At 35.0% G+C, this 24053-nt stretch overlaps 1 protein-coding gene across 1 annotated transcript; it reads right to left on the bottom strand.

Annotated features, from left to right (window-relative positions):
* Positions 1-7965: 7965 nt before the first annotated feature.
* LOC144967671 (major facilitator superfamily domain-containing protein 9-like) lies at positions 7966-23686 on the bottom strand. Its single transcript, XM_078905198.1, has 9 exons — positions 23305-23686; positions 21110-21197; positions 20179-20222; positions 18804-18933; positions 17396-17605; positions 12622-12765; positions 11706-11853; positions 10081-10251; positions 7966-9023 (listed from the first exon to the last, which is right to left on the bottom strand). Exons 1-9 carry the CDS (start codon positions 23383-23385, stop codon positions 8801-8803), a joined length of 1239 nt encoding a protein of 412 aa, XP_078761324.1. The 5' UTR covers positions 23386-23686; the 3' UTR covers positions 7966-8800.
* Positions 23687-24053: the final 367 nt, after the last annotated feature.

The raw sequence follows: 24053 nt of genomic DNA, 5'->3' as shown, positions 1-24053 counted from the left end.
TATAATCTGAGAATTTTTGTTGTTGACACGGAAAGTCCACATTGCCTCTTGAGCCGCGAGGATTCAGAAAGACTTAAGTTGGTAACCCGAATAAACGAAATCCAAATTCCTAGAACTGTCTTCGCCGCCACAGGGATAATAAAAACACAACCCGTAAACATTGAGTTAAATGATAATGCAGTGCCGCATGTAACAGCTGTACCAAGGCGTATACCAATCCCATTATTGGAAAAGGTGAAAAATGAATTAGAAAGAATGAGTAGCATGGGGAAAATTGAAGAAATTACAGAACCAACGGAATGGTGTGCACCCATTGTTGCGTCGATTTGACTAAGTTAAATAAAGCAGTCAAAAGAGAAAGATTTACACTACCTACTATAGATGACATTGCTCACAAGTTATCAGGAGCAAAGTATTTTAGCCGAATTGATTGCGCCTCTGGATTCTGGCAAATACCCTTAGAGGAAACGAGCGCAAAACTAACAACTTTTATTACACCTTATGGCAGATATTACTTCAAAGTCTTACCATTTGGTATCACCAGCGCAAGTGAGATTTTTCAGAGAAAAATGATTGAGCTTATAAAAGACTGTGAAAGCTCAGATTGTTTTATTGATGACGTCATTATTTTTGGACGCACAGAAGAGGAACATGACAAAAGATTGCATGATGAAGTTCTTAAAGAAATTGAAAAGTCAGGGCTGAAACTAAATAAAGAAAAATGCGAATTTAAGAGAACAGAAATAATTTTTTTTAGGATTTAAAATAAACAAAGACGGCATGACACCTGATGATGAGAAAATCAGGGCAGTACAAGAATTGGATTCAGTAGTCTGATGTCACACGCCCGGCAACGGTGGCCATCTTGGTTCTAAACAAAGAAAATCATTACTTTTTATTCTTCATGCTGGCTAGAACTTTTCATTCCCTTATCATATGCCTTGTGATCAGAATGTGTAAAAGTCAAAACATGATCAAATTGATGGTTTTTTTCCCCTCTGGAAACGCGTTTAAGCTCGCCGGAGAAATATTTCATACGGCGTCCGCCATTGTTTCGATAGTTTAGAGCCAGTGTTACTAAGTTACCATACGTCATTAGGAAGGAAGTGACGTTACGACTGTTGAAGACTATTAAGTGATCCAAAGAATGTATCGGAACTTAAAAGTATCCTGGGAATCATCAATTTCCTAGGAAGCACTTACCGAACTTATCGACAACCTTAAAACCTTTATATGATTTGCTGAAGAAGACTGCCACATGGTACTGGTGACATCAACAAGTAGAGGCTCTTAACAAAGTCAAGTCGATAATTACGAATCCACCAGTGCTTGCTTTCTATGTCCTCTAAAACCAACTATTGTCACAGCCGATAGCAGCTCATACGGAGTGGGAGGAGCGCTACTTCAAAAACATGGAGACGAAATACGACCAGTCGCATACTGCTCTCGAACGCTTACTCCTACAGAAAGAGGATATGCACAAATAGAGAAGTAAACGTTAGCCGCTGTATGGGCGTGTGAAAAGTTTTCCAGATTTTTAATAGGCTTGAAGTCATTCACACTTGAGACGGATCACAAACCAATCGTACCACTCATAAATACAAAAGACCTTGACCGGACACCTCTGAGATGTCAACGGCTACTGATGAGACTTATGAGATTTAATCCTATTGCAATCTATAAACCAGGGAAAGACTTACATTTGGCAGACACTCTGTCTAGAAAGCCACTCCAGATTTAAGATAAAACGTTGGAAATGGATGTTAATGCGTATGTAAATAGCATTGAAACACACCTGTGGAATGCAGACGTGGATGTCATAAGAAAGAAGACAGAAGAAGAAGGTGAAATGAGCCAACTGAAAGGACTAATCGAACAAGGTTGGCCGAAACACAAAAAAATGTACCTGTAAGGTTGAAGAAGTACTACGAAGAGAGAGGCAGCATGAGTACACTTCATGGTCTCGTAGTTAAAGATAAGCGCATTGTTATCCCGCAAAGCATGAGAAAGGATGTTCTGAAACAAATACACGAGGGGCACCAAGGAATCAATAAATGCTGTGAACGAGCAAGACAATCAGTGTGGTGGCCCAACATCAACAAGGAAATACTAAGCATGATCGAAAATTGTAAGCAATGTGAAGAAGCAAGACCGACTAACAGGAAGGAGACACTGAAGCCAACACCTCTACCAGAGAGAGCGTGGCAAAAAGCAGCTGCAGATTTATTCTACCACAAGAATAAAACATTCATTGTCTTAATCGACTATTATTCACGCTACGTTGAAATTGGATACCTGCCAAACCAGAGTTCCGTCACCACAATTCTGAAGCTAAAAAGTTTCTTTGCACGCCACGGAATTCCTGAAATCCTGATCACAGACAATGGACCGCAGTTTAGCAGCAGAGAATTTAAGCAATTTTCGAGAGAATGGCGATTCAAGCATCAGACTACTTCGCCACATTACCCGCAAGTTAATGGACAAGCAGAACGTGCTGTACAGATAGCAAAGAAAATATTAAGTCAAAAAGACCCTTTCACTGCGTTACTTGCGTACAGAAACTCAAAACACACGTCGACGCAATTTACTCCATCTATGCTTAGCATGGGAAGAGAATTGAGAACAACAATTCCAGTTTTACCAGACTTACTTACTTATCCGAACCAGCGACCACCTGAGCTCTAGCCCTTCGGTCTTGTGCCATGACGTAGAAGTTAGATGTCTTTTGTAGTTGTTCCAGGTGACTATAAAGTGTGTTACTGATGCTTGGATTTGGTGGGAGAGTTTTACCAGACAACCTGCTACCTCAACACATTAGACCAAACATTGTCCAACAAAATGACGAAATCAGCAAATTCGCATACAAGACACAGTTCGACCGAAGACATGGTGCTAGAGACTTACCACCATTGCAACCACAGGATCAACTTTTAATCAAACTGGATGACAGGAAAGGATGGACAACGCCAGGTCGTATAATAAACGTACAGCCAACACCAAGATCGTACACAGTGGACACAGGCACGTCCGTTTTAAGAAGAAATCGTCGACACATGATGCCTACAAGGCACAATAGGCCCTTAGCTACTGCGTCTGGCGACACAATGGAGTAGGACGACAACAGCTATAATTCCAACCTCGACCCTTCCCCCAGAAATGAGGAAGAGCGTGAAGCCAATTGTCCTGTAACAGACGTTGGCAACAATGCCAATGATGCTATTACACCATCTTCATCCCAACCATACGTCACGCGAAGTGGGAGAAGAATAATTAGATCAGCTCGTACCCGACAGTAACAGCAAATGTGTGTTAATGTTAATATTGTAATAGATAAAACATGGCCTGTAGGTTTGGTTATCAAACCGATCTGATTAGCAGATTAATTAAGTTGTCTGACTAGCAGACTTAGGGACTCAAGAAAACTGAGCAATCTTCATAAATTCGAACATTCGGCATTTGATGGACTGTTTGGAATTGGCATTCAATGATAATCATATACAAGGAATTATATGTGAATGTGTGTGATAGGTAGGCTGAATTCATTTGGATTAAATTACAAGATCAAGACCAAGATATTATATTTTTAACTTAAAAGGGGAGATGTCACATAATTAGGTTATAGTATCATAATATAGTAATCGAGTACACTGGGTGGATTAAAAAGTGGAAATAATAAACGGTTATGATTTAGATGTTCAATGAGACAAGACGTGTTTGTTTGTTTTGGTTTTTTTTAAAAGGGTTTTACGGCGCTTGCAACACATTTAGGTTATATCAGCGCCAGTAAAAAGGAAGAAAATGGGATAGTAACAAGTTCTAGAATTACAATTAAAGCACCCAAGAGAAAGTAAGACAAAGGGGAACTGGGAACAAACAGGGATCAGAAGTAAATTCCAAGAGCATACCACCAATGTACTTAGTTTGAGATCACCTATAAGTCTTATCCGGACACAAGCACAAAATCCAACAAAGAGGAACACACTCAAATACTTACATTATGCATTTAAAATAACACATACAATAATACATAACAGAGAGATGATTTACAAGGAAAAAAATATCATCTCCCAAAATAACTATGCATTTGACTGTCTCCCTCCCAGCCAGGACTCCGACTAGGGCCAGGAAAAAACCAAGTAACTTCATTCCAAGACAAAGATAGAAAGCATGTTGGAAAACAGATATAAGGGGATAGAAGACACAGTATGTACCTCCCTGCCCGCTATGGGAGGTCAGGATCCCCACCCAGAGACGTGTTTGTTGACTCTGTCATTGATTTAATAATATATAAGCCCACAATATGACAAAACTGACAACAAGTGATCTTGCTTAGCGAATATTAGATCTATAATATTTTCCTAAGTATGTGTGAAAGTACCGTATAATGTCGGGGTAGCTAGACCCTAGGTGCACTTATTTGCAGGTCTGATATCCGAACGCAACTATGGGCTTGTTTTGACATTGTTGTAATGGACAGTTGTTTTGGGGGTTTTTTCTTTGGCTTAAGCGTATTTCCATTACAACAATAAGCCCATAACAATCTGGGTTATCAGACCTGCAAATAAGTACACGTCGGCCGTGGTAAAGTAAAGTATTTATTATAATATAACCTTATCTGTATGTGCCTGTTGCGAGTCTTGTTAAGGTGGGCCCAAGTTGAGCCTTTGGAGTTTGGAAAAAAAGCTCTTTTCTCACATTCTCTCTCACCATACTCCAGTGTAAAATGAGTACCTTGCCGGTGACACCTTTGTCTTTATTAGAAAATTGGTAATAGTACTTTATATGCATCATAACTCGTTCTATATTTTCAGTCTTGTTGTTCGCTTGAGATCCCCTAGTAAAGCGCTTTAAGCACATTTGGTGGATATTGCGCAACATTTCACTGGGTTTGTTTGTTTGTTTGCCTTTTTTTGGGGGGGGGGGGGGTTGGTTGTTTGTTTTGTTTTTTGATGTTTGTTTTTTTTAATATTTTGAATTTTTATTCTTAAAAGCTAAATGGAAAAGATTGAAAAGTAAAAGACGATTGACACAATAAATTGTCATCAATTTCTAACACTGCATCTATTACTGCCGACAGTCAGAGAGTACTTTCCGACAGTTCCAATTTCACCCAATTACCCGTCAACTGCAATTTGGACGGAGGCTGTTAAAAGAAATTTGACTTCAATGCAAGCAAACTCAATTCATTCGTTCACATGTCATCATCATTATCAATATCATGATCATCAACATCATGATCATCAGCCTCATAATCATCATCATCTTCATCAGACCTGCCAATCCTTCACATTCCAAAAGTGGAACCAGAAGGCCTGAAAATAGGAATTTAAGACGAAAAAAATAGGAATTTCACCTCTTTCACCCCCCCCCCCCCCCCCCCCCCCCCTTGCTCTTTTTTATTCTTACCATTATCATCGTAAATTTTTGAAAATCGCAATTTAATTTTAGAGTCAATGACGGAATAGCACAAAAAGGAAGAGTGAAAATAGGAATGAATGGTTGGCAGGTATGCATCATCATCATCACGTGAGCGATGTACAAACACAATACAGAAACAAAAAGGAACCAAGAGCCATTACTATAAAATTTGAATTTTTTTTATGTTTGGATTACATTTTATTTTATGGCAGCCATTTTGACAACGAAAACCACACGACCAATAAAACGATAGCATATCAATAATGGAAGCGAGTAAAACAAAAATAAATAAACGATTTATAAAATGGGAATTCTATCAAGGATATGATGTGTGACTCAGCAAAAGTTAACTTCTATAGCAATGGCATAAAAATAAATTAACGTGCACATATATAGATACGCGCTCGCATACACAAACACACACAAGCACATACATACACATACATTTACATACACGCACATACACAAAAATACGTTCTCTCTCTCTCTCTCTCTCTCTCTCTCTCTCTCTCTCTCTCTCTCTCTCTCTCTCTCTCTCTCTCTCTCTCTCTCTTTCTTACACACACACACACACACACACACACACAACCACACTCACACATACAAATGCGTACATCCACGCACTTGGCAGGCGACTTGTCCTGTACTTAATGAAAATTGAGAGAGAAAAAATTAAGCATGGTAAAGCGCATTGAAGATATTACAACCATAGAGATGCTCTATATAAATGTACATATTTATTTATGTATTTGATTGATTCCAGTTGAATACTTTTGAGATTCCCGATACGAAAGTCAATGAAGTCAATTTTCCTGTAGAAGATGCCAATACTGGAAGACTGATGTCATGACGATAACACTTTGATACGGGGAGCTCCCCCAATGTGTGGATAAATGATATTAAATGACATGGAGTAGTAGGAGTAGGAGTAGGAGTAGTGTAGTAGTGGTAGTGATGACGACGACGACGACAATAATAATAATAATAATAATAATAATAATAATATAATAATAATAAATAATAATAATAATAATAATAATAATAATAATAATATAATAATAATAATAATAATAATAATAATATTAATAAATAATATTAAAATAAAAAATTTAATAATAATAATAATAATATAATAATAATAATTAATAATAATAATAATAATAATAATAATAATAATAATAATAATAATAATAATAATAATAATAATAATAATAATAATAATAATAATAATAATAATTAATAATAATAATAATAATAATAATAATAATAATAATAACAATAATAATATAATAATAATAATAATATAATAATAATAATAATAATAATAATAATATAATAATAATAATAATAATAATAATAATAATAATAATAAAAATATTAATAATAATAATATTAATAATAATAATATAATAATAATAATAATAATAATAATAATAATAATAATAATAATAATAATAATAATAATAATAATAATAATAATAATATAATAATAATAATAATAATAAATATCAATCAGATTTTGCGAATGGAATGGCATCCTACAGTCAAATCACTATTTTGTAATATTAAAGAGAATAAAACCATACTTACGTTCTAAGTTTCTTTCACTGTAATTTTGACATTTCTGTGTCATTTCAATACTTAGAGAAAGAAATATGAAGGGATAGTCAACATTTTAGAGAAGGCTTAAAATGGCGCTGAGAGTTTTTGTGAAGATGAGGGTTATTTAAATCAATCGATGCTTGCAGGACGAGTTTTCTGGCCAAAATTTAAATAGGAGTCTTTCCAGTAAAGTGGTTAAGACTATATTTATATATTATTTGTCCTCAATAAAACAACTAAACTTAACCCAATCTCATATTTTTTCACTGTAAATTCAATTTGAAGTTTCTAAATGAACTCCGCATAATACCATTTTGAGGGAATGGATCACAAATATCAACGATTGATTGACAATCAGGATAGCAGATTCACTCATTTATCGAACATGTTCTAATTCAAATCAATAGTTGAAAAAAATATATATATCTGTTTTCGAAAATTTATATCAGCATCTCAAAATATTATATATTTATCTGTATCAGCAAAAACAAGTTAACAGTAATAATGACAAATTAGTAATGGATGGATCAACCAATCAATGGAGATAACACACAAAACTTCTAGAATGTTCCAAGCTAACTCTACTTGAATGCAAAGCTCTGTCAAATTGTATGATTTTGTCACTTTACATATCAGTTATCAAATCACATACAAGATGACAATGATGTACGGATTCAGCAAATCAAATGAAAGACAAAATAATGAAAGCAGTTTTTCAGATTTGTAAGGCCATCGAGGCGGGAGTTTATCCAACATTGTAAGGCGATGCTCTCCAAGTGGTACCAATATGGACCCCTGGATGAAATGATCAATTTACACTAATCTTTGTCCTGCACACTCGAGCAAAAATCCAAGTCTAAAGGAACAGAATCAGAACTTGGCCAAATTTTAACTTTAAAAAATATTTTTACCTCATTTAGTTGCAGTTTTTTTTTCTCCTGAATATTTTTGATGTTTTTTCTAATTGTAAAATGTCATATCATAATCAATAATTAATTTCTCTCAAAACATTTAAAGAATTGTTGCAATGAAAATGAAATGCGTTGCTTTGAGTTTATTAGACAAGAGAGCGTATGGGATAAGGAAATGTATATATAGTTCTTCATGAAAGAATAAACATTTAGAAATAGGCTTCAACAGTCGTGACGTCACTTCCCTCGTAATGACGCATAATAACTTAGTTACTGGTTCTAAACAATCAGAACAATGGCAGACTCCCTTATGAAATACTTCTCCGACGAGCAAAAAAATGTATCCAGAGAAGAAAAACATTACAAATCAATAACTTTTATTATACATTCTGATCACATAACATGTGAAAAAGTTCTAGCCAGCATGAAGAATAAAAAGAACCAATGTTCTTTGTTTAGAACCAAGCTACTCGTTGCTGGGTGGACGTGACATCAGACTATTGAATCCAATTGCAAACTTTGTAAATTGCACCGGTAAGTTAGAAAAGCCAAATTGAAAAAATATATATTGTGTGTAATCATTTTTAAATATTTCACTAAAAAGCCAAATTGAAAAATTATATATTGTAGTAATGATTTGTAAATATTCTCACTAAAAAGCCAAATTGAAAATTTATATATTGTCTGTAATAATTTTAAAATATTCTCACTAAAAAGCCAAATTGAAAAAAATATATATTTCTGTAATCGTTTTAAAATATTCTCACTCCAGTGTATTCTGGCAAATCAAAAGCAACCAAATTGCGTACAACATTATCAAAGACAGATATTAAAAAAACGAGATTTACATGGACTTGACACATGTGTTTCTAATCGTCTCTTTTTTTATCAAGACTTAAATCCTCCTTTGAGCCTTGTGGGAAAACAACCATGATGACCAGACTCAGAAAACATGTCACAACGCTGATGTAGCTGGCCATATCCATACTCCATTCCTGGGCCAGGCCAGCTATGAAAGGGGCCATCATACGGGCCACTGATGTCACACTTTGACTCCAGCCCATAACAGATGCTGTTTTGTCTTTGCCACACCTGGAAGAAAAAGAAAACAAATAAACAAAAAACTGATTGATACAGGTAAATGTTTAAAATCAACGACCACAATAAATAAATAGAAGGGAAAAATGAATTATTGAAGGAAATTGTTATAATTTTTTAACTCTCTTTGAGTTCAAAATGTTTCCCATTTATGGGGACATGAAATAGTTAAAGACTAAATTAAAAAAAGAAAATAATAATGTTAAGACTAAGAAAATATGACTAAACCACTGTATTAAACTGAAAGCTTTTGACTCACAAATTTTTAAAAATTTTAAAAATTGAGATTTTATATAGCGCAATATCCACTAAATGTGCTCAAAGCGCTTTACAAGGGGTCCCTGGCCAACAGCAACATTTAACATTTAGGACGGGACATGACGCCAGTTAGGCGATGTTACAATTTTTTTTCGAACAGAGACAACGCTGTAAACGGCCAGGTACTCATTTTACACCTGAGTACTGTGAGATAATGTGAGTAAAGAGTCTTTTCAAGGACTCAACTATGCGCCGAGTGAGGCTCGAACCCAGGACCTTCTAATCCGAAAGCAAGTGTCATACCACTAGACCACATAGCCGCACAAATAAACAAACATTTTTCTGACCCCACTGTCTACCCAGCATGGATTGTCAGCTAGTTCTATTAGATCTGGTGGAAAATACATCGCAATAGATCCTAATCAAAGGGTAGCTAGCAATTATCACTATAAGTTTAGTACAAAAAAAATTGGGCTTACATTCGGCTCCTTAGGATTGATGGCTGTGATAAAAAAAACTATTTCCATACTGGTTGAAATAAAACATTAACTTATTCTTTTGTCTTCAAGCAACTTAAAATATTTGTCAAATAGATAGTATGCGCTTGGCTAAGAAGTTCACAACATTGCTATCTGGAAGTATAACAGAAACGGATCAACACAAAAAACTATGTGTAACCTTGAACTTTTATAATCTGGTTAATACAGTTTAGTGAGAATTACTCATAAACGTGGATGGCAAAACCATAACAAAGACCTGACTGACGTCATCTTCGTTCTATCTAAAGATGTACCTTTGTATGGTGATGGATGTGGTGGCCACACGTGCCACACTAGTGATGACACTGAGTGGGGCCAGGAAGGCTATGGTGACGGGTATGGAGGGGGCTTGACTCAGGCACACAAACACAAACACTTGGGCTACAGTTACATGAAGGAACAATTTGGCATCGTTGTTCTTGTATCTTGATGGAAGAAATAGGAAGAAAATAATTAACTCAACAAAATGTCTAACTCAATATATGAGTAATTGCCTGAAAACGGTTTTTATTGTGTTCAATCTGGCGTTTAAAATCTAATTGTAAGCTAAACTGATAGAATGTGACTCAGAACAAATGACTTCACAGTAATGAGTGAGCTTCGTTCCTTAAACCTCAAATACCTTAAATTTCCTAATTAAGATCATTTTGACTTTAAATTCAATTTTTGGTTCTGGTTCATTCCAACATAACACCAAATTGGCACATTGGCTCACACACATAAGGTGACCAAATTGGCGCATTGGCTCACATACATAAGGTGACCAAATTGGCACATTGGCTCACATACATAAGGTGACCAAATTGGCACATTGGCTCACATACATAAGGTGACCAAATTGGCGCATTGGCTCACATACATAAAGTGACCAAATTGGCACATTGGCTCACATACATAAGGTGACCAAATTGGCACATTGGCTCACATACATAAAGTGACCAAATTGGCACATTGGCTCACATACATAAGGTGACCAAATTGGCACATTGGCTCACATACATAAGATGACTAAATTGACACATTGGCTCACATACATAAGGTGACCAAATTGGCACATTGGCTCACATACATAAGATGACTAAATTGACACCTTGGCTCACTTACATAAGGTGACCAAATTGGTGCATTGGCTCACATACATAAGGTGACCAAATTGACACATTGGCTAACATACAGTGAGACAGAATTTCTTTCATTCATAATTTCTCCCATTTATTCAACAATCCGATTTAACTATAGTCTATAGACCTGACTGTTTTCAACATGAGGGTGGTAACATACAGTGATGTGATTCCAATTTCATTGAAGACTGTGTCACATGCCATCACTGCTCTGTCAGTGAGAGTGAAAATGGTAGGCTATGATGTCAGGTTGGAGCAAAATAGAGCCCCGCAATGAGCAGATTACAATCATATAGTAGAGGAGCAAGCACGGGTGTGTGATAAAGATCTTAAAATGTGTGGATAAAACATGCACACCTTTTAAGATCTTTGAAAACCCAGGCAATGATTGAGAAGACAGAACAAGTACCTCCCTGCCCACTATGGGAGGTCGGGTGGACGAGTGGAAAAGGCAGTGAACCCTAAGATTTTGTTTATTTTTGACAAAACAATATTTTTACATGGCTATACAATTCATCCCTAGCTCAGTTTGCAGCGCTGCAATATGGCTGACGCCTGGGTTATCCCAGTCTTCCCTTGGAATAGACCCTAAAGACACATTTCCTCTATGGGATGAATAAAAGGAATTAATTATTTATTTAAAACTATCTGTGACATGGTTATAAAAATTTCTTGAAGCAACATAAATCAAGCTATTTAAGTCATGTCTATTTCAAGCTAGTGTGAACAAATTAACCAAAACTATTCAGAAGTCTTACTTTTCTGTTATTTTCCCCACAGAAAAACCGCAGACTGTCGAGACCAGGCCAGTAAAGGAGGTGATATAACCTAATGTCTTAGGACTTGCTAAAAACTTTTCTTTCATCAACAAGGAAAAATTATTGCGATAAATTATCACAGAAAAACCTGTTGAAATAAAAATGTTTTTAAAAAATTACTTTTAACAAAATCAAATGTTAACTACAACAAACAGAGTAACAATCGTTTGTTTTTTCTTTGGTGTGTGTGTGTGCAAATGAAAATTCATGATGATATCATAACACAGACTAGAGTACGTATATGAGACAAGACATTGGAGATCATGGCTCTCCAATTCTCCCTATACCCTGATCATCTCATGAAGTCTGATGTACACATTTATGTAGTACATTTCCTGCTCAATATACTTAACAATGTTTCATTTATTTCATTAGCAGGCATAATTGAACCAAATTTCTCTTTCATGATTCATACAGCGTTAGTCATCTGTTAGGCATCCTTTATGTGCTAGAAATCTTACAATATCCATTACTGCTTATATCCAGGTACTTATTGACACATGTATCAAGTGCGATTACGAGTGTATAAAGCTTTCACTTTAATCATGGCCACCCATCCAGCAACTGGCCATGCTCAACACTGCCTGCCATATTTCTAGATGAGCCACCCATTACACACAAGGAGGAAATATCCGTGATATGACCTTAAAGAGTTGCAAGATACGATAACTTACAATATTAAAAAACAAACACCATAAAATTGCACTTATATGATCTTAGATTTTCCAATTTCCAATTTACAGTGATTTGCTGCTTTTATCAATTTAACATCATCTATTTCAATCTCTTAAATCCATATTCAAATATATAAAATCAAGAAACAAAACAAAATGAGAGTGATTAAATACCAACTCACTGCCAAGAAAGATGATCAAAAACAAATCCCAAAAAGCCAACAAAATAAGAGAGCTCCTTTTATCCTTTCCTTCTTCTGAAAGAGATTCGGACTCGGACTTCGAGACCTTTGGTTCACTATGAGGTAGAAAACTCCATATCAGGGCTGTTGTGGTGAAGAAATATTTATTCCATGGTCAGATCAGATCGATACAATTCAAAGTTTTAAATCCAGACTATTAACAATATGTGACCCTCCGCCTCGAACCGGTATTAAGTCAGGATTTGAAAAACGAAGAAAACCGGTTTTAAAGTGGAAATGGTCAAAATTATCAAATTTCAGTTTTTGGTTGTTTCAGAAACTACAATCATTTTTCTACATGAAAACATAATAATTCAATATAAACATTGACGATAAGTTATATAAATTTCAAGTTTAAAAATGCAACTATCAGTGACACATTCAAAACGAGAGTTGACCTTCTCTCAGAGAGCCACCCTTTCCAAAGCTTAGTAATACCAAGTCTTTTTCTCCACCAATACCATGTAAGATATCACAGCAAAGGGCGTGTCTTTATCTATCTCAGAGAAAGAATGACTGTTTCCCCAATTTCATGGTTCAACCAATAATGAACTTTAAAAACTGTAAACAAGTCTAGGTTTTTCCCTGACAACCTTACAATGAATGATTCTGATTGGTCAACGCTCATCACATGCGCTGTGGCTGTAGGCCATAATGCTCGGGCGATGCTTCATGACGTCAGCATGCGTGTGTTACATACGTGTGTGTTTGTGCATTTTGATACACACCACGTGCTTTTATATCTTTGTCTAGCTGCATTGGGTAATGATTGAGGTGGGGGTCCTCCTTTGTCCCTCTATAATTATTCATGAAATTATAGGATATGCTAAGACTTAATAGGACAACAGTTGCCTAATCTTACACTTACAGAGATTGTTGTAGGATAAACATTTAATTTTAAGTACAAAAGCAGAATAATAGATAGAGCCTTCAACAATTAATGAACTGTAACTAAAAAATGAAATGGATAGATAAACAGACAGACAGACAAACCTATTAATGGATAAATAGATATGTAGATAGATAGATAGATAGATAGATAGATAGATAGATAGATAGATAGATAGATAGAAAGATAGATAGATAGACAGACAGACAGACAGACAGACAGACAGACAAACAGACAGATAGATAGATAGATAGATAGATAGATAGATAGATAGATAGATAGATAGATAGATAGATAGATAGATAGATAGATAGATAGATAGATAGATAGATAGATAGATAGATAGATAGATAGATGCTATCCCTACAATTCTTTGCTCCGCCTCCATCCCTTTCTTGTCTACCTCACTCTCTCCGTCTCCCTTTTGTTTCTTTCACACATACAAACACACACACACACACACACATACACTTATACAGGTTTCAATCTTTATTATATTTCCCTCGCATCCTCTTAACACAAGCAGTCTCTCTCCCCTCCCCCTCTCACTCCTCTTTTTCTCTATATCTCTCTCTTTCTTTCTCTCTCTCTCTCTCTCTCTCTCTCTCTCTCTCTCTCTCTCACTCTCTCTCTCTCTCTCTCTCTCACATGTGTGTCTGTTTTTGTGTGTGTGTGTGTGCGTGCGTGCGTGTGTGTGTGTGTGTGTGTGTGTGTTTTACTCTCTCATTCTCCCTCTTCCTCTCTAATCCTCTTTCTTGATAATTCTTTCCCTGCCCACTCGGCTTCACGTAGTTTCAAAACTGTACTTTCAAATTTCAACCTTCTTTAACTTTTGGCATTTTGAAATCATATTTTCTCTATTAAATAAGACAAAAATTTCACATTAATAATTCTTATTTCATTGATTCTTTATTTAAATATCAAAAATTCTTGAAAAAGTGAGCAATTGTCGGCGTTTTTTTTTCCCAGTTTTTTATTTGTTTTAAGAACATCTTACATAATAATGAATAACTACAAAAGTAATAATTGGATTGTTTCAAAAATTTGTATGTACATTATTAAATGTATAAGCTAAGCTCATGCCAAATTTCACTATTCTCGTCAAATTTTTGATGTCCGTATCTAAGGAGTTATCTTTGCCCATTGATTTAACTGTGCATGAAAACGGTGCCTCAAAGTCGATTTTCTTAAAACTTGGTTTTCACACTCTCCCTACTTCAAACGGTCATATCTCGACAATAAACAGGGGTGAGAATGACTGGTCACAAAAAAGGAGGAAATTTCTCATCGTGAAGATCATGACCCATCCATGCGACCATAACCTATAAATTTGAATTTCACTAAAATTTACTGAGATGCGATCCAAAATTTGTCTCGCAGCAATTTCTAACACGACTCTGTGGAATTTCAAAAGTTGAAAGTGTAATTACAACATTTGGTGGTTGTAGTAGGGATGATGATGTGGTGGTGGTTGTAATAATAGCAGTGGTAGGGATGATGTGGTAGTGATTGTAGTAGTAGTATGGATGATTGTGTGGTGGTGGTTGTAGTAGCTGTGGTAGGAATGATGATGTGGTGGTAGTTGTAGTAGTAGTGGTGGTAGGGGTGATGTTGTGGTGGTTATAGTAGTAGTGGTGGTAGGGATGATGGTTTGGTGGTGGTTGTAGTAGTGGTGGTGGTAGGGATGACGGTTGTAGTAGTGGTAGGGATGATGATGAGGTGGTGGTTGTAGTAGTGGTAGTAGGGTTGATGATGTGGTGGTGGTTGTAGTAGTAGAGGTGGTAGGGATGATGTGGTGCTATTTGTAGTAGTAGTGGTGGTAGGGATGTTGATGTAGTGGTGATTGTAATAGTAGTGGTGGTAGAGATGTTGATGTAGTGGTTTTGGTGAGTGTTTTTTTATTCAGTTATGATAATAGCAATTGTCAAAAAGGAGGAACATTTCTCGGTCTATCGATCAAACACAAGCAAAGAAACCTAGTAGTTAGTCAGCTTATAAATACAACCCAAGAATCTCTCAAATTTAAAGCCAAAGTCAAAAGGTAAAAAGAAAAAAAGATTAAACTAAGCCAACCACCATTGCTTTGTTTTAATATATCATCTCTATATACCAGATGATTTAATGTGGTTGCGAAAGAAAGAGAGAGAGAGAGAGAGAGAGAGAGAGAGAGAGAGAGGAGAGAGAGAGAGGGGGGGGGGGAAGGAGGAGAGACTTCTTTACCAGAATAACTTATGTATTGACCTTTTGAATTCTATATTCAAAAAAAAAAAAAAAAAAAGAAGAAGAAGAAGAAAAGAGAAATAGATAGAAAGGCAAAGGGACAAAGAGAGAGAGAGAGAGAGAGAGAGAGAGAGAGAGAGAGAGAGAGAGAGAGAGAGAGAGAGAGAGAGAGAGAGAGAGAGAGAGAGAGATTTAAAAGGCAATAGGTACCTACAACAAGGGAAAAAAATTCAGACCCATTTGTCCCTCCCCCTTCCACCATCAACTGACTAATCAAAGAACACTACTGGTCTTCTGTGTCAATTGTGACATCTGGTGCCATACTGTCTGGCCCAACGTCATAAAAACGGGACCGTCACTAAATTTCACGAGACTGAGCACAGGTGTCAAAATATGACATATGACATAATGGTGATTTTGTGGTTTTGAGGAAAATGTTTGACACGGCAAATTTGAAAAAGGAGGAAATGTGATGGGATGGGCGGAGATAAACTACCATTTAGGCGGAAATCCGCCTTTAGGCGGAAGATTCTCAGCCCTGAATAAATAATCAGAATTGTATAAATTTGGTATCAAATTTTAAAGCATAAAATAAGCTGTGATTGGGTACCAAAAACACAAAATTGAAAAATCCGACTTAATACCGTTTCGAGGCGGAGGGTCACATATCATATCCATTATTCATTAACGATATCATATCAATTATTCATTAACAATATCATATCAATTATTAATTAACGATATCATATCAATTATTCATTAACAATATCATATCAATTATTCATTAACGATATCATATCAATTATTCATTAACAATATCATATCAATTATTCATTAACAATATCATATCAATTATTCATTAACGATATCATATCAATTATTCATTAACAATATCATATCAATTATTAATTAACGATATCATATCAATTATTCATTAACAATATCATATCAATTATTCATTAACGATATCATATCAATTATTCATTAACAATATCATATCAATTATTCATTAACAATATCATATCAATTATTCATTAACGATATCATATCAATTATACATTAAAAATATCATATCAATTATACATTAACAATATCATATCAATTATTCATTAACAATATCATATCAATTATTCGTTAACAATATCATATCAATTATTCATTAACAAAATCATATCAATTATCCATTAACAATATCATATCAATTATTCATTAACAATATCATATCAATTATTCATTAACAATATCATATCAATTATTCAAAGTCATAAATTTAAAAGAAAATTATTATAATATTAATTTGTTAACATAATATATTTAAAAGCTTCTTTCAAAAAAGAATAAAGAAAAGAACAGATATACAAATTTAATAACTAAATCCTATACTAAATGAAGCACTTACAACAACAAAATTTTAAGCAAAATTTCATCACACAAAAAGAACCATCAGTTGTATTTCACCAGTATCACAGTTTGATTTGTTGATCAAGATGGACGAGTTTTTTTAAATAGCACTCTTAATCTTAATGAACAATTTAACAAGTCAAAAATACAACTGCAGCCACAACGACAACAAAAGAACAAAAATAGAAATAAAGTTCAGCCTACCTGCATTGACGGCAAAAATGAGAGAACTGGTAGCTGCCACAAGGCTAAAGCCCATACTTGTCTCAGCCAAATGACCACCAATGGTTGGACCAACGATGAAACCGATACTGGCAAAAGAATTGAATCTGCCGAGTACAGCTGATCTCTCCTTGTCTGTGAGGATATCAGCTAAATATGCTTTGCACATAGTTCCACAGTGCTTGAAACAACCTGTGTGAAGCAATTTCATATCACTAGAATTATTACAGTTCGAGCTAGAAATAAGATAGAAAATGGTGAAAGTAATGCTCAGTCTGACTGAATCAACTAATCTATATATTTTTAGAAAGTAATAAACCAAAAATGAATATAACAGCAAATAATATATATAAATATTCAAAAAAGAACAAAATACCAAACACAGAGAGGACCTAAAAAATATCTCTGTCGTCTATCTGGAACTTAGTAATGTATTTATGTCTTTATTGTTTTTTTTGTTGTTGGCTGAAGAAGGGTTTTGAGCCTGAACCATTCCATGTTTGGTATTTTGTTCTTTTTTTAAGCTGTTATATTCATTTTTTTAAATTACTTTTTACAGTCTACAGCTTCTAGCAGCCTAGTATCCCTTTATATTTTTAGAATGTGAAAATGATTATAGATGTGATACTAGCAAGTGGGCAATTGGAGAGATGGGCAATTGGAGAGATGTAGCTAATAGTTATATATGCTACTTAATGCAAATCGCCTACTCATTAGATAACTAAAACATCATGATTATCTATTTCTTATATTGAGACGGTAATATAGCAACTCAAGTCTGGGCAATTAATTGGAATATTACGATAAATTTCAACATGACAATTGGCAGTAATCATAAATTTTGGGAGCAAAGATATTTTGGACTTTTCAGAATCAAAACCCTTCTTCAGCTGAAAACAAAAATAATCCAAATCCACACGAGTAATAAAACTCCAGAAAGACGGAATTAATTCCCTTCACGTCCTGACCTGACCTGCCTTCTTGTTATTGGAAAATGTTGCAGTTTTCAGGGTGGAAATAATAGTAGGCACCATAACTTACTTTATGACAAACCAATCTCTCCTTTCCATGTTATATAATGCTTCAAATTGCTAAATGTAGGTGCTGTGGCATCAAAACTTCATTTTCAACATTGAATCCAATGTCTTTATAAGGCTCTGTGATTGGAGCCAAAAGTTTGTAGATCTACGGAATTTTTCGTAGTAGTGGGCAGGTCTGTCTGCCTATCTGGATTTTATGCCGTGTATTATTAGCATTCAAATTGTTTTTGTTGATGAGCGAAAAAGGATTTTCATTCTGAAACAATTAGAGATAAGTATTTTCCTCTTTTTTGAAGCTGTTAATTCTTTTTTGTTTTGTTTTTTTTGCGGTAGAACATATAAAGCAATACCTAATATAATACGAGCCGTAACCAGTACAGTAATGGATGGTGAAATTCCCATGACTCCATAGCCAAGACTGGTTAAAATGAGAGAGAGAAAGATGCTTGTTTTACGACTGACACCGTCTGCCCACTTCCCCTGGATGGATCAGAATAAAATAAAAACAGTTAAATTAAAGCATTACTTGAATTCTTTACTCATGTCATTCTAAACATTCCTTAATCCCTGAATAGCAGAAGCAGCATTTTATAAGTCACACTAAACTACATAATGCAAGATTGAATCCCTGGAAAAGGATCTTACATTATCTAAATGTAATCAAAGGTAAAATGAGTAGCGGGCCTGCAACAGAAAACTGTGATGACGCCATACATGTAACATTTGTACAAGTTAGATGTCACTGTTGGTGTGGGACCCCTTGCTTTGAGCACATTCAGTGGATATTGCCCCACATAAAATAGCTTAAGTGTTGCTGGTTTTAATTATTTTTTTTTTCTTCTTTTTTAATTCTTTGGGGGTTTTTTGTTGTTTTTTTTTTTATTTGTTTGTTTTTTTGTTGTTTTTTTTTTTTTTGGGGGGGGGGGGGGGGTATGGGTTGTTTTAACAATACAACGAGTATATCTATTCTAGAAAAGCATATCCACACTCATGTACCATCCTGGAATCAACATGTGACAATGCAGCAGTGACCTACTTAATGCTCTCGACGTCCTCCTAGCCATTTCTTGGGGAAGTGACCGGCTGGGACCCACTGATGCAAGAAAAAATCTTCCAATAGACGGGTTCTGAAAATGAGTCTGCATGTAGCCACCCACTGCTTCCTCTTACTGGTATGGAACCTGGTAGGGATTTTTTTTTCCCCAGTTATAAAGAGATGATACTCCCACCCCTTGGAACTTCATTCCTTCTACTCAACAATCACCATTAATTATTCTTTCCATAGCACTATAGCTTCGCTCAGCTAGTAATTGATAATTAGTGCCCCATCCACCATGCATATTTGAGAGGGACACAACAGTGTCTTTAGTGTCTCATTCATCCTTTGTTGACAAACGGGTAACTCAAAATGTCCACATCGTCTGTGTTTGTAACTTAAATTGAAACCTTTTTTAACGTCTTATTATCATTGTTATTATTATAATTATTATTTATCATGATTATTATCATGATTATGATTATTATTTATTTATTATTATCATTATTATTATTATTATTATTATTATTATTATTATTATTATTATTACTATCAATTGGTAAAAGCAGCATGATCTAATGTCAGAATATAATGCCACCTTTAAAGAGTTAATATAAACACTTGATTTGATTCAAACTCTTGATTTCAGTGAAAGAAATTTGAGAAAAATGAAATGAATAACAACCTACCGCAATCGGACTACTCAACAGCTGTACACCTCCATACACGGATCCTGTAAGGACAGAATTAATGAATATCTGTTATGAAATGACACAGATATAAAATGGAGTACACCATTATCATCATCATCATTTAAATATTATTATTATTATTATCATCATCATCATCATTATTATTATTATTATTATTATTATTATTATTATTATTATTATTATTATTATTATTATTATTATTATTATTATTATTATTATTATTATCATCATTATTACTTTTATCATCATCATTAATCATTATTATTATCATCATCATCATCATTATTATTACTCTTATTATCATTATCATCATTACCACTACTACTACTAATACTACGACTACTACTTCTACCACTACTACTACTTTATCATCATTATTAGCTATCATAATAGTATACTTTTTCGGCTCTCCTTTGTAGAAAACAAAGATAGGGGGGAAAAGAGTGTCTGGAAAAAAAATTGTTTGTTCTTATATTCACTAAAATTGTCCTGCCAATATGTAATTTTCCTTACAGCAAAGGAATCACCTAAATTAATTACAATCAATGTCAGCATATATTGCCATAATACAAACTATCTGCGGCTATGTGGTCTAGTGGTATGCACTCTCTTTCGGATCAGAAGGTCCTGGGTTTGAGTCTCGCTCGGCTATTAGTTGAGTCCTTGGAGAAGGCTCTTTACTCACATTTACTCACTGTACTCAGGTGTAAAATGAGTACCTGGCCGTTAACAGCGTTGTCTCTAACCGAAAAAATTGTAGCATCACCTAAATGGCGTCATATCCCGTCCTAAACGTTAAATGTTGCTGTTGGTCAGTGACCCCCTGTAAAGTGCTTTGAGCACATTTAGTGGATATTGCGCTATATAAAAGCTCAATTTTAAAAATAATAATTTTTTAACTACAAACCGATTAGTCCAGTGACCGTGGTTGATGCTCCGCTATCCCGAGCCCGAGACGGAATGAGAGATATTATCAATCCAACACTACATAAATCCTGTATACAAAAGAAAGATTGTAATAGTTACTGTGATATGGAAATGCAGAGCATCTTAAGTCACTGACAAGAGACACTTGAAAAAGAACTCAGATATAACATCTTATAAAATAGAGGGGGAGGGGAAGGGTGTGAATAAAAATCCTTTCTTAAGGGCATTTTTTTTTTTAATTAAAAATATTTATTAAATCTGCTATAATATAATAATAATAAGATAGGGCTCAAACTATAACTGGGCATTAATTCCAGTCAGTCTCATTTATAAGACAATAGTGGTGCGCCTTCAAACTCAAATACAACCCCGGTTCAAGTCACTAAAAAATTAGATTTTTTTTTAATCACAAAATTTTTCTTTCATTTAAATGGATTTATATTTTAAAATAAATATTCACCTTCAAAATGTCACAGAGGAAATAATCTGACACAGACATGAGTGGGAAAATACAGACGTCCTTATCATGGACTTTGCCAAAGCCTTTGACCGTGTGAATCACAGCCTACTTATGCACAAGATCAGTCGTTACGGCATACAGGGCACAACCCAAACATGGATTAATAACTTCCTACATGACCGCCAGCAAGCTGTTATTGTTAACGGATGTCGCTCGACTGAAGTACCTGTTAGATCGGGTGTCCCTCAGGGATCTGTCTTAGGACCTTGTCTATTCTTGGCATACACTAATGACCTGCCACTTAATCTAACCACAACAGCCAGACTCTTTGCAGACGATACTGCAGTCTACAGCACTGACAATGACAAACTGCAAGCGGATCTGCGTCAACTAGAAATATTGGAAGAAAGCTGGGATATGAAGTTCCACCAAGCGAATCAATGCCCATAACAAGATCAAAAACACCCAAGATAACTGAATACCACTTAAATGGACATACATTGGAGACAGTGAATGTTGCAAAATATCTTGGTATTAGCATGAAAAAAGACCTAACATGGGATGAGCATATTAACAAGATCACAAGTAAGGCAAACAAACCACTGGGCTTTTTAAGGCGTAACCTAAAAATTGCTCCTCGAAAATCAAGGAAAAGGCATACAAAACATTTGTAAGACCTGTTCTGGAATATGCTTCCACTGTTTGGAATCCCCATACCCAAAAACAAGTCTCAAAAATTGAATCATTGCAAATAAGAGCTGCACGCTACGTCCTGAACAGACACCACAACACCTCAAGTGCATCAGACATGCTAGAAAAACTACAGTGGCCGAAATTAGAACAACGCAGAAAATCAGCAAGACTAACAATGCTATTTAAGCAAGCACCACCTCGCTGAAAAAAAAACTAATACCAGCACCTTTGAGACAGAGAAGAGGTAACAACAACCAATACAGCCTCATAACACACAGAACACAATACCATGGTTCTTCCTTCTTGCCGCGCATGGTCAGGGACTGGAACCAGCTTGACGCTAAAGTGACTGAAGCCACTACAATTGATGCTTTTGTGGCAAGTTGATATGCAGATACTTAGACCCTACACAAACCATCACTGACCAATGTTGACGACCCCTGAATGTCCCTGGAAATTGATTTTAGACTAACGGTTATAAACAAGGAATACAGAGAGATTAGAAAGCAGTTTCATATTTGCCATAATAATCAACCAATTGATTGTAGGCTATCAAAGGAAGAAGAAGAAGAAGAAATCAAAGTTAAAGAGAACGTCTTTTTGAGAGGCGAGCCTCTCCAGTACTTCAATGGTCAAATGCAAAATGAGCCACAACATTTTTTGGGGTGTTTTTTAAATTCAAATTTTGATATTGAGAGCGTGATTTCAATACATCACCATAGTCAACTTGTGGTGCTTATTCAATGCTAATGATTACAAGACAAGATATACTTACAATAATTATTTTATTGTTACATGAAACGAAATTTGTTTCGGCCGGGGGGGGGGGGGGGGGGGGGAAGACAAGAGTACTGTATTTAGTAAAGACAAAGCAACCTGTATTTTGAAATGGAATATTAGTTCCATATTTCTATACTATGGACCGACTGGGCTGACTGGGTGAATTAAAAATAAATTCATAAATAAAAACATAGGTATTCGCATCACATTTTTTACTTTTTATTTACAAATGAAGAACTTACCAAAAATCCACTTAAATACAATATCCAGCAGATCCTGGTTTTGTGTTTCGCAGATTGATTTCGATTAGAAACAAATTCCATTTTTTTTAAAATAAAAAATGTTCCCTATGTTATAAGTCCTCCACAAACTCTAAACCTAAAAAATCAAAATCTAGACAAAATGAACCCGATCAGGTATTCTTCAACTTCTCAGTAATCCTGAAAAAAGAACCATCTATTTATCTAAAGTAACTAAGGCTAATCCACTAAATTACATCACAAACAGCTGGCAATCCTCTTTTATTTTTAAAATTAAATTTGTGTCGTGTCAGTCACAGTTCACAGATTCATTCTACTTGTCGGAGCAAGATACAACTACTTTCATTTCCCTTCGGTTTTCCCTGAAAGAGGGAGTAATCGACTATACTTATATCCAATTTTATGCACAGTCATCGTCTGGTTTTCCCGAGGAATAACGGATTTCTGGAAACTTAGAAGTTATGTTCACGCACTGTGTACACGTCAAATAAAATATCATTTTTTACTTTGTTTCGTTTTCAAGTACATAAATCTTATATTCTTTTCTTCAATTATTATATCTTCTGATTGACGGACACAATGACCTTTCCCTTCAAAATCACCTTTGCCTCAAATCGGCGATCTAGTACCGTATGTTCTAAAAGCGTGACAAATCTTTGTTTATTGTAACATTGTTAGTGCTCCTCATTGGAAAGATTTTTATATTTAACAAAATAGATAGATGTGGCCGG

This window comes from Berghia stephanieae, chromosome 3, assembly GCF_034508935.2.
Source record: "Berghia stephanieae isolate SIO BIC M18660-M18661 chromosome 3, UCSD_Bste_1.3, whole genome shotgun sequence".
NCBI lineage: Eukaryota > Metazoa > Mollusca > Gastropoda > Nudibranchia > Aeolidiidae > Berghia > Berghia stephanieae.
This window is presented reverse-complemented; position numbering and strand designations above follow the sequence as displayed.

Bases quoted from the DNA above. Each gene is read 5' to 3' on its own strand.
- LOC144967671 (XM_078905198.1), bottom strand. From the start codon at position 23,385: ATGGAATTTGTTTCTAATCGAAATCAATCTGCGAAACACAAAACCAGG. The intron at 12,766-17,395 runs GTAGGCTGAACT...TCACCACAACAG, and splicing joins CATTTTTGCCGTCAATGCAG to CCCTGATATGGAGTTTTCTA. The intron at 10,252-11,705 runs GTAAGACTTCTG...TCTTCCATCAAG, and splicing joins GTGGGGAAAATAACAGAAAA to ATACAAGAACAACGATGCCA.